At 38.2% G+C, this 12,340-nt stretch overlaps 2 protein-coding genes across 3 annotated transcripts; one reads left to right on the top strand and one right to left on the bottom strand.

The window, feature by feature from the left end:
- The first annotated feature begins 64 nt into the window (after positions 1-64).
- On the top strand, positions 65-5,379 carry uprt (uracil phosphoribosyltransferase (FUR1) homolog). 2 transcript variants are annotated; one of them, XM_079228261.1, is made up of 7 exons: positions 65-563; positions 1,584-1,626; positions 1,709-1,778; positions 1,971-2,033; positions 2,494-2,655; positions 3,314-3,412; positions 4,470-5,379. In XM_079228261.1, the coding sequence occupies exons 1-7, from the start codon at positions 298-300 to the stop codon at positions 4,574-4,576; spliced, it is 810 nt and encodes a 269-aa protein (XP_079084387.1). In that variant the 5' UTR covers positions 65-297; the 3' UTR covers positions 4,577-5,379. The 2 variants fall into 2 exon arrangements, with proteins under 2 accessions (XP_079084387.1, XP_079084386.1); XM_079228260.1 differs by having other exon boundaries at positions 4,230-4,591.
- Positions 5,380-7,607: 2,228 nt separating this feature from the next.
- On the bottom strand, positions 7,608-11,492 carry zdhhc15b (zDHHC palmitoyltransferase 15b; the record flags this gene model as incomplete). The annotated part of the gene is made up of 11 exons (XM_079228322.1): positions 11,367-11,492; positions 10,928-10,954; positions 10,713-10,807; positions 10,472-10,592; positions 10,125-10,194; positions 9,803-9,835; positions 9,598-9,718; positions 9,269-9,401; positions 9,011-9,137; positions 8,470-8,588; positions 7,608-7,651 (listed from the first exon to the last, which is right to left on the bottom strand). The coding sequence occupies exons 1-11, from the start codon at positions 11,482-11,484 to the stop codon at positions 7,608-7,610; spliced, it is 1,008 nt and encodes a 335-aa protein (XP_079084448.1). The 5' UTR covers positions 11,485-11,492.
- Positions 11,493-12,340: the final 848 nt, after the last annotated feature.

Here is a 12,340-nt window from a genome sequence, read left to right as displayed (position 1 = left end):
GTCAGTGTCAAAGCTAGCAAACGAGCCGCTTGACTTCACGCCACATTTTTGACGACATATCATCCACTAGTTTGATTTCCACACGACGGGATTGAGCCTCGACAGGTCGGTGAACGTGTTCCTGGCGGGCTTTCTCTGTGCGGGAGCTGCGTGGCTCGGAGAAGCTCACTTCTAAAACAGCAGTCGACGCTAAAGCAAGAACACGTTGCCTTCTTTGTCAGACAGCAGTTGAACTGGGTCGCCCGGGTCTGACGTTCAGCACAGTAGTAAGAGAAACCCCTTGAACTCGCCCTCAGGATGCCATGCCACAATCAGCAACTGAACAATGTGAACAGTGGCCAAGAGCTTCCAATGAAGCAGGTACGGTTTGCAAACAACAACAACAACAGCAACAGCAGCAGCAGCAGCAGCAGCAGCAGCAGCAGCGTGCCTGCTGTGCTGTCCAACTCTGACCCAACTGATGCCACCAAACAGACTGACAGCCAAGATAACCTGGGACCTCAGCTTAAACTGCTCCCTCTGAACGACCAGATCCGTGAATTGCAGACCATAATCAGAGACAAGTGAGTCCCTATACTCTTCTATCTCGGCATTACAGCAAATAGGATGGTCGTGGTACAGATGAAAGTTGTATGAGACACCATACTTCAGTTTCAAAACCAATTGTTAGATGCTCAAATAAAGCATTTGATTGCACGCATTGCACGTAAAGCCTTTAATTAAAGGAAAAGGCAACAGGATCATAACTAGGTTCATAGTCAAGTCTCATAAAACTATGAAACTACGATATTTGAATAATGTTGGTTATAATAAAAGGCTACACATGTGAGATTGTGTTCAGATGTGTAAATATCAGTATATATGTTACTGGTTAAGAGTAAATGAAGATGGCACACAGAAAAAAAAATGAAAAGGTTTCAGGTCCGCCTCGAAAAAAAAGCACTTTCAGGATGATTATTTCTTTGAAATGATACAGCTGTAACCCAAATCATAGCACAATATGTGAACATTCTCTCTGCAAAGGTTGACTTTGATCAGTTGAAGCAGAACACAATTACAGTGGGTTTAGTACAAAGGAAATGTAGGCGATCTCTCCAAAATTTGCGCACATCTGTGACTTTTTTTTTTTAGGTACCAAACCATATATTTCACTTATATACTTAAATACAGCAGTTTTGGAATTTTTTTTCTTCTTCATAAAACAAGCTATGATTTACAGTTTTATATAACAATCGCTCAGTTTTTGCTATTTAAACGCAAAAAAGAGTAACTGGATGTTAAGAGGTTAAATACGCTTTTTGGGTCACTGTCATGATAAATCATATTTTTAACTATATCATTTTAAAAACCCTCTAGAATGATATAATAAACAAAGCATCAATATACTGTTTTATGTAGTTTCAGCCTCATTTTCCTTCACCTTACACATAAAGGAATGTTCCAAATTGGCTCCACACTGTGAGGTAAAGTCAAACTAGTACCAATTCCATAAATGTATGTCTCATAACTGGAGACGTGAGGAGGGGTTGGTATATCCCTCATGAAAAGTACATTCTGAAATATGTTCATGTAAATGTTTTCAGGACAACCAGCAGAGGAGACTTTGTGTTTTCTGCTGATCGACTGGTAAGATCGATACTTAACACTACATACTGTACGTGTGTGTTCATAAACTCAAGCTGTAAGCTTTTTTCTTTTCCAACAACAGATCAGATTAGTAGTTGAAGAGGGTTTGAATCAGCTCCCCTACTCGGAGTGCACTGTAACCACGCCAACAGGTGAGGGTCTCTTTCTCGATTAATCAAGTCACCCTTTATGTTTGAAGGTTGGACACAGAACTGAGCTCCAGCATTCAAGATCCATTTAAGAGCTCACAGATTCTAATAACAAAAATAAAACTAAGTGCCGGGCTCCCACCCAGCGTTTTACCCTCCAGCATTAATGTGTTCACACTTCTTTTATCCCCGCAGGGTACAAGTATGAAGGTGTCAAGTTTGAAAGAGGCAACTGTGGAGTCAGCATAATGAGGAGTGGTAAGTTAAACCTGCTGTGTAACGCACCTACCAAATTACTCTCCTTTGTAAGGGCAAGTATCATCATGGCGCTTACAGTGTACATATTCATCAGGTCAGGCCTTTGTGTGCTCTGGATTATTTGCTTTTTATCAGCAGGCAGTTTGTTTCTGTCAGTGAACTTTTTTTGATAATTTTATAATAAATAATGGGGGAATTCTGTACTTAGCAGAACATATTCTCTGAAGGCATAGCAGTCAGCGACTCTTACTTTCTTTGTCTGTCAGATTTAATGAGAGTCTTATCGCTGTCAAATGCTAAACCTAATGCAGTTATTGCAAACCCTATATTTTCCTCTTATGACAGTAATGCCAGGGCAGAGAATGTAAATTGTCTAGAAAAAGTAATGCTGTCACACTGGCTCCAAACAACAGTTGTGCTTAAAATATACAACTTTTTGATCGAAGCTGTCTCCCCACAGGTGAAGCCATGGAGCAGGGTCTCCGGGACTGCTGCCGCTCCATCCGCATTGGCAAGATCCTCATCCAGAGTGATGAGGAGACGCAGAAAGCCAAGGTCTACTACGCCAAGTTCCCTCCAGATGTGTACAGGAGAAAAGTACTGCTCATGTATCCCATCCTTAGTAAGTAACACAGGGCTGAGCACAGTTTATCTTCCTGATGAGTCCAGTTCACTGCCCTCGATAGCACGAAAATATCAAGATATTTCCGTTTTTGTGCAAATGTAAAAACGGTTTCATGTATTTTTCATTTTTGAGAAATCTCCCTTGAATTGACCTTCACCGGCAAGTCTGCGTTTCCACATCATACCGGCCCATTCACACTGTTCTGATAATTATAGCTCTCATGGGGGAAATTATACAGTGCCAGGGAGATGGCCACCAAGCTGCTGAATAGCATAATGAGGGCCAACAAAAATAGTATCTTCATGGCCCTGGTTTCCCAGTTTCACAAAGCAGCATTTTTCTGCTCTGTTTTTGAAAAAAATCTGACGGTACCAAGCCGGTTTGAAGGCATGCTTTATCATGTTAGAATGATGGAACATATGGTTACACTGATGCATGTTAAAAGCGTCAGAAATGAAAGCCTGCCAATCGCTCTGACTCGCGGGCAGAGATCGATTAGCATGCGGCTCCAGTACCTTTTTTTTTTTTTTTTTTAAGATGCATCAGTTATGTGCAAAGCGTCTAGTTGTGACCCTTTTTAAAATTTAGAAGAAGAAAAAAAAATAGAATTAATACTGAAAGGGAGTGTCGAACCTTAACTTTTCTGTGTCTGCAGGTACTGGGAACACTGTGATTGAGGCGGTGAGGGTGTTGATAGAGCACGGAGTCCAGCCCAGACACATTATCCTCCTCAGCCTCTTCTCCACGCCTCATGGTAGACCACCACAGCAATAGCTCATCACCCATTTACCTTTGTTTACCCACAGTGTCTCCAATCTCTTCTCCACTCTTGTTCCTGGTGTATTATTGTCTCCTTACAATGTCCTGCTGGTAACCACAATGCTGATCCTGCTCCGTAGTTCAATCAACAATGGTTTTATGCGAGTAAACAAAGCAGCAGAGTCTTTTTAAGTTGGACCAGAAATAGCGTTATCCTGGAGTGGTTTTCTCTCTCTACATTTTCTAACTCCTTGACCTTGCTTCTAGGGACACCCTTGAGCCAAAATGTACACTTTAACACAAGAAATATTGAAATCTTAAGGGTTTGTTAAGGCTCTTAACATGTTGAGAGGATAATGTAGCACACCCTTCATCAAGATTATTTTTAATTTATACCAAAATAAATGAGAATTTGTGTTTAGTCCATTATGTTAACACACTGTCTCTGAAAATGTTTCTTGGAACAGTCTTGACTTGTTGTACTTGGACACCAGCTGAAAAGATTTAAAAAAAGAGATGACCTTTAGGAGAGACATGTTAATTATCTGTCTCTTTTTTCTGTGTATTTGTGTAACGTACAGCCAGCTTTGGTTCAGGATCAACTAGTTTTTAGAACTGGTGTTCTATATGACAAGCATTTCAGTAATTTATTGAACTGGATATCCATTATCATTAAGTAGTCTGAGACTAAACTCCTCTTTGACTTTTTCAGCTTTACTCTGTCAGCCTCAACAGTTTTTAGGCTCTGCTATAATACAGCACAACTGGTCACTAGTTTTTTTTAGGTAGCCTGTCAATAACTTCTTTGTTAGGCAAGCCGATGTCGGTGTGGACGTGGAACACAGAAGTCAGGATTCATCCTCTGGTGACAAATGAATGGAATGGCAACCTCATCATGGAAAATAAGTTTGACTTTGGGTGTTTCTCATTTTGCTTTTGCATCACTTTCAGACACTATTGTACTAATTCCTAACAGAAGCAGTGTTGCTGGATATCTTAGGTTGCATTGAAACACTTCATACAAAGTGTAATACCTTTTACTTTTCTCACAGGAGCCAAATCTATAATCCAGGAGTTCCCTGATATCACCATCTTGACCACGGAGGTTCATCCAGTGGCTCCGACACATTTTGGACAGAGGTACTTCGGCACCGATTGAACGGAGGACAACCTGAGGAACATGGAATTGTTTTGAGTATATTTTTGTCTTGTTTATTTAAATGTATCTCATGTTCTCCTTGTTGTGCCAAATACTGCTACTTTATCTCTCCAAAGTTCCTTAACTTGATAAAAAAAATTAATCTGATTGATTTTATTTATTGTTTTTTTTTGCTGTGTGTTCTCATGCAAAAGAAAGAAGACACTGAATCATATAGAGATTTCAACTTGGATCATTTTATTTGCATGTTACAACTGGTGGGAAATAAAGAATTTATATTTGTTAAAAGACAGAATGAAACAGTATCAGTACTTTTGATGGTTCAGAGAGTTTTGAAAAAGGGAAGCGCCACAATCACAACATACTCCAAAGACAATTCAAAAGGGACCATACTGTATGTGCTCAAGCAATATTGAACTCCAGTCTGAAAACTGAGTATAATTAGTCATCTTCTCAGGTTATAAATATCCTATTATTTGATAGAAGCACATTGCTTCAACCGTTTATTTTAAGTATCACTTGATGGAGCAAAATATACATACACCGCCTGCAGCAGTTATGAATCAGTAAACTCAATACGCAGGAAAGCTACAAAGATAAAAAATACAAAGAAAAAGCTGAAGATTACAACAATAAATAAACGCAAGACTACATGAAACACTCAACATCCACATCTTTCCTAATGTTTTATACATGCTTTCAAACAATGAATCATACCTCAGATAAAAACAACACTTGTAATCAAGCATTGATTATGTATGTTGTGTATTTCTGACATGAGCAGCATTTTATTTGGCTTTCCCAACATAGTAGAAAAACTGATCTGATGAAGAAAGTTAATGTGTCAAGATCAAACAGTATTACGGTTTGATAAAAGGCCTAACTGTTTACTGATACGAAATATATATATATAATGTGTATGTATATATATATATATATGTGTATATATATATATATATATATATATATATATATATATATATATATATATATATATATATATATATATAATGTGTATATATATATATATATATATATATATATATATATATATAATGTATATATATATATATATATATATATATATAATGTATATATATATATAATGTATATATGTGTGTGTGTGTGTGTACTCCATTAAAGACAAGGTTTTAAACTAAGTACACTGGCTAAATACACACGTCCATAAACCAAACACTCATTAAGAATCTGCTTCATTGGTATTAAAAATGTCACAATAGATAAACACAGGTAGAAAAAAAAAAAATCATAATATTGCTGACCTCTACCAACCAGTGGATGAGTGTTGTGTCATTATTTATAGTTATCTGCATGTTTAAAAAGACAGTAGAATAACTTACAGTATGTCCTCTCCTATGAATGAAGTTGTGCCCTTATGATAAAAGCTAATTTCACCTTGCATCCAAGTGTTACCGTTCTTGGGATGGCTGACATGGTAGAAAACAAAATCATGATAAATATTTAAAATAATGTCTATCACAGTTTGTCTCGTATGCTCATCCCAGACTGTAAAACCAAAGTGTTCACTGCATTTACTCTAATAAGCAATATTTAGTCAACATCATTTCATGATGTCAAGATATACAGTATATTCAGGATATGACTCCAACCAAATGTGATTAATTTATATTAAAAGGGGTATACTATGCAGCAAGTCTCGATTACGGTTTGTAAAACACAACATTTAAAGTGAGTTCCTCCGGCTCAATGAGAGAGAGGTGAATCAGATAGTTATTTCCTGATTGTTTCACTCCGGTTGGGTTCTAAAGCACAAACAAACACGCCCACACAACTCTGCAGGAAAGTAAGTGTGTAAGTGTGTAAGTGTGTGTGTGTTGGAGACAGCAATTTAACTTGCGCACTGTGTTTTGATAAAGTCCCGACCTCACCTGTACGGTGTTATCGGCTGGGTGGTAAACACCTGCTGCCCAAAAGCGGACGCCCAGAAACAAACACAGCAAAATAAGAGGGAAAGAAATTACAGGTAGAGACACTTCTAATATAATACTATGGTAATCATAAGTGATGCTTAAAAGCAATTACTTTTTTTATGAGTGTATACACTGTTTTTTAGGATATTCCTGCATAGTATACATTTAAGCTCGCTGTAATACTCTGGTTGAGATTTCAGGTTTCATTTTCAAACATAGAGAGCTGTAGTTGTGAACCAGAGCTACAAATATATGCTGGTTCTGTTTGTATTACTGTCACCAGTCTGCTCAGACATAGGTAATAGCATTTGAGCTCAATATTAATGCTAAAATACTGTTAAAGCATAATACGAGAGATTCCTTCCTTAATAAGTGCCCAGAATGTTGGCACCATCTATTCACAAGCAGGGTGCTGGATACATTCTCAGGAGAAATGGACTCCCAAAAGACAAGAATAAATATATTAATAAGGCGGAGGTTAAGTCAGGTATTGCAATATGCTTATGGTCATTGAAAAAAGTAAAGTCCTATGTTAATATGATGAAAGACCCAAACTTGAAGAGTCCAGAAAACTAATTCACTACAAGAGATCTCTGGAGCATTACGTGCGTCAATTTCGATACATCACCCTTCACAGATAGTAGGGTTGAAGGTGCAACACTGTAAACTCACAGTCCAACAATGAAACAGAGGCATATGAAGTAAAAGCTTCCCAATTAACAGTAATATATAATATCACAGAGGCCAGAGCCTTGAGATGAACAACCAGAGGGATATACAGTGTATGTATATATATTTTGGTATGCATGGTAATATTTTTACAATTTTTCTGTCCGGATCACACTGATACTGTTGTCCATGAGAGGAGAGGTGATGCTACTGGTTGTCCATTGAGTTACTCTATTCATATTTATGTAAAACATGGGTAAAAGTGGCGAAGACAATCAATTTGCAGGTTTTAATCCACAATTTTGGCCCCCATCCACATGATTTGGAATGCGTTTGCCTTGTGGTACACTATGGGTGTGATGCTAATCTATGCCCTCTGTACGAGTGTAGATTGTCCTTAAATTAAATTACTATTCTTCCATCTCTATTGTAACAGAGGGGTCGTGGTCCTCAGCTGGAAAGAAAGACAAAAACAGACATTTCAGCATGCGCTTTTTCATCAGTGTTTGTTGAAACTGATTCAGCTCTTCCAGTAGTTAACATTATGTTGCATATGACCACCAGGTGGCAGCAGAATAGTACGGTAAAAAACCAAACTGTTGTGCAGGGGCAGATCACTGCCTCCAGATTACTGAATTTGAACGCAAACACATTTGTATTTGGGGTTTGTTTCACTGTCAGAAGTCTTTTTTACTTTGCTGTGACAAAAGTGTGTTGCGTAACTGCTTCTGGTGACTTTCTACAGACAAGAGTTATTTATTAGTTTTGAGGCGTGTGCCCAGTACAGTCTGTGACGATACAAAAGTGAGTTATGGATTGTTTGGGGTATTAAGATGGATCCAGATCAACTGCTCACATTTTTTAAGTATTTTGTATTATGGAATTACAGAAAACAAGTGAGTTATAATAATTATCGTTAAGAGATGCACTTTCACGCCTTCAGATTCAACTCATTTTGAAAAAAACTTTCATATCATTTCAACATTATGGTAGTTTGGGGAGGCTTTTGCTTGCAAATACAAGCACGAAGACAAAGACATGAAAAAAATACACTTATAGAGTTATCAAAAAATATATTCATTGTAGTGGCAAATTTATTGAGGCTAAGACATACTCGTAAGACTCAACTATTGAAAAATATTGGTCCAGTTTATCAGGTGATTTTTTTTAAACTTGAATACAAAATATATACAATTATTTCAGTTTTAAGAAGGAACTACAAAGAAAGAATGGATGTATAAATATGCATATGACAAAACTAAAGTGACTCACCCAAGCTTCCTTCCTCAGAGCCATCCTCCGACTCCTCCCACATGTCCTCATTAGCTAATAAGGGGTTGTGGGACTCAGAACTCCGATTCTTCAAGGGGAAGTAGTGGCCATTCCCTTGGCTGATGTGTCCAGTGCATAAAAGAAGATGGCAGCTAGTTAAGGAAGTATGACCATTACCACGTCCCCTCCACTGATCCAATTCCTAATTCTACGTTTTGTTCATTAGCTCCAACACGGCTGCATTTAAAAGATCCCTGTAATCTACTATATATTGTCCATCCTATCAGCTATCCATATCCCCTGTTATGTTATTACATGACTAACTATTATATATATATATATATATATATATATGTAATTACAATTGCATGTATGTTGTTTGTATTATGTTCTCTGGTTCTATATTTTAATTATGTCAATTGCTAAACATTTCTTTCATAGAGCTATGTCTAATATTTAAGAAATGCTAATGCAAATGAGCAGCACCACTGAATGAATGAGCAAGAGGAAGATAATTGGTTTATTAAGGATCCAAACTCACCTTGTGAAAACAGGGATGAACCACAACCTCCGATCTTCTCCAAATACCTGCTGCAGGTTTCTGCGTGTGCCGACATTGAAGCCATTTCTGTCTGGTCCACTGATAAAAACTGGAGCTGAGAAGGCCTCTAGAAAAGGAAAAATAATTAGAATATGATGTTAATTCTCCACATCTACTTTTACAAAGGACCTACATTCACGAGGTAGTGAGAGAGGTTCAGAATCTTAGGGGTTCTCCGATAAATATGTAAATCCTCACCTAAAGTGGATCGGTTCTTGGAAACCAACCAACAGTGGTAGCCAAAGAGGAACATGAGACTGACGAAAAACATGAGCGCCACAAACATGAGGAAGAGGACATGGAACTTTGCATGCCCATTTCGCAAGTCACCCTGGGAGAGAGAAACAGGAGAACAAGAAACTTGAGCAAATTGTTGGCTTAAAAAAAAGAAGGTATAACTCATGACACAGGGTTTAGTTCTCCGTTCTTGTGGAACTGCAATAGTGCTGACTATGTGAAACTATCTTTGTCAAATGACTCCATCATGATGTTAGGCATGAGTGATCGTTTAGACAAGTGACACTCACCACCCAGAATTTGAGGAAATACTGAAAGACTGTTGCTGCAATGAATACACAGTACACCATGGAGTAGGAGAGGAAAAGCAAAAAAAACTTGTAGTTGGCAAACCCCACACAGTTGTTCACCCTAAAAGAAAAATATATTCAGGTATCAGCACATAATTAATGCATTAATTCCTTAAAACAGGGAAATACAAGCTGAGTGACATACCAGGGACAGTGGTGGTCCATCTTCAAGACACACCTTCAAAGAAAAACACATTTTGTTTCTGTATGTCATGTTTACAGAACAGCAGCTATATTATCACAGTAAATACTTTAATAACACTTTTTATATCATAAATATCCCACTCTTCTTTACATGTCGTGTGATAAAAGGTGTGATCTGATTCTTTGTGGTAAACATCTGCTCTGATTGTTTCTCAGGATATTCTCTGGGAGATACTTCTAATCGTCGGTCCCAGCCAACCAATATCTCCTTGTCCTGAGCGATATCTCTAGATTTAGGGATTGAGAAAGAAAGAGTGACTTACGTTTCACAAACCGAGCAGTGGTGACAGCGGTCCGGCTTCAATACCTGGCAGCGGTCGCAGAACCTGATAGCTGGAGACAACAGGATCGCCAGTTGAATGAACGACATTTGAGCTGAGCTTACGTCTTCTAGCCTAGAACTTGGTCTTAGCAATCGGCACGAATGAAAGAGATGCATTGGCTGATCTACTCTGGATGGCGGACGCTCAGGAGCACGATGACGGACTGTGGCTAATGTACCTCCCTTGTTACTCCTCTAACTTTGAGATATGGCAAATGAGTTCATAATTCCATATTAAATAATATCCTTGCTGAGGAAAAATATAAATTACTTAAGAGGATAATTTACCTCCAGATTGAGCTCGACTAAAGATGGGCAGTTTCTTTGCAATCTCAACCAGGATTTGTTTCTGAGCTTCTGGCCGCTCTTCCATCTCGTATCTCTGCTTGTCTGAGTATGACAGCTGGAACTAGAGCAACAAACATGCATTATGATCAACGGCATACAACTTCATATTACAGACTTGTTTTATGGTACAATAAATTAATAACATGGTGTTCAGCCCGTCATCTTTAACAGTTCAGGATACCTTTTTGCATGGTGATGCAGCAGGGGTAAATATGGACTTCCAGTAGGTCCAGGAGAACATCACAAAGCAAACATGAAAGACCAGTAGATAGGCCACTGCAAGCACACAAATCAGGTGCATTCATTTACTAAACAACCAAACAATAAAAGGCATTGGACTGTACAGCACACTGTATTGCAACCTGCTTATAGCACAACCATGTGTGGGCAACTCACCTTTTTCCAGTGTGTTGTTGAGTGTAACTGTAAAAGCAAGAATATGACATAATAAAAACACAAACCGGGTGCCAGAGACTAGCAACAGTGCAGCATATGTTCCCACCGACTCTTTGATTTGTCAAAAGAGGGACAACATCTACCGGCTAACACGACGAGCCAGACAGACAGGCTGTAGCTAGCTGCAGGAGACACACCAATAGCCTATGCATGAACACTGACCTCTTAGTGACAATGACACATTTCATTGTTTTTTAAATAGCTAAATGTCCCGTTAACTTAATAAAAGCTCACACCCTCAACCACTTCCGCCTATGTTGCTAGCTGCTGCTCTGTTTCACTCGATATTGTTGTCAACACTGCTGTGCGGCAATCTGCGATGTCTGCAATTAAAACGGTAATAAAATCAAAACAAAAGAACACTGGGTCTCATACTTACACAGACATAGCTCAAATACGTAGGCGTAGTATGACCACAACACCACGCAGGTTATTATAAGAACGGGTATCCAGGAGAAAACCCTTTGACAGCATCGCAAACCTCTGGAGAGAGCCATATCTCCCTCACCTCTGATCCGCTCTGCGCTCGACTAGCATCCCTGGGATTTATCCATCAGTGACATCGGCGAGCGATTCACCGCAAAACCAGAAAAAAAAGTTGCATGGAAGCTCATTTTGGTTTCATAATTATGAGATAGAAAGTCGAAAGTATGACATAAAAAGTGCTTTTGTGACTGTGGAAACAATCATTTCTGATATTTCCACAGTCACCGAAGTCTCAGTTAGTCTGAACAAAGGAATATAAAATGGTCAATAACACATTTTAAAAGAAGACATTCATACTACAATATACAATATAATTTAAGACATTTTGACACAACACAGAAAAAAAAAAAAAAAAAAAAAAAAAAAAAAAAGGTACAGGTAGGCTATAAAAATAAAAATGAATGATAACTGAATTCAATTTAGCTGCTTTAGTTTCATGGTCTTGCAGTATAAGTCAACAAATGAAAGCACAAATAAAACAAATCCCACGTTGGTGAAATTCACATTATCTGCATTCCGGGTAAGAATCAGTGTTTAACTTTGCCATAGATATGAAAGGGTTTGGCACCACCAGCATGCAGAAAATAATATCTACCTATACCTCTACTCATAAATGTATGTTTGCTATATCAGCTCTGGTGTTATTGTCTCTGAAATAACAAGAAAAGCAATCCTATTGACAATTTTTCAAAATGTGTGCATCATCTTCAGTGACTCTTTTTCTACAATGCTGTTTTATTCCGACACATTCATGCTTTACATCGGGATCAATTTGAGGTTGAGTGTCTGGCTCATAATTACTTTGCTGGGCATTTAAACACCAACCAAACAATTTATGGACAACTCGTTCTGTCTACCAAAACTCTT

The sequence above is a fragment of the Taurulus bubalis genome (genome assembly GCF_910589615.1).
Source record: "Taurulus bubalis genome assembly, chromosome: 13".
NCBI lineage: Eukaryota > Metazoa > Chordata > Actinopteri > Perciformes > Cottidae > Taurulus > Taurulus bubalis.
Note: the sequence above shows the minus strand (reverse complement) of the source record. Positions and strands in the feature narration are given on the sequence as shown.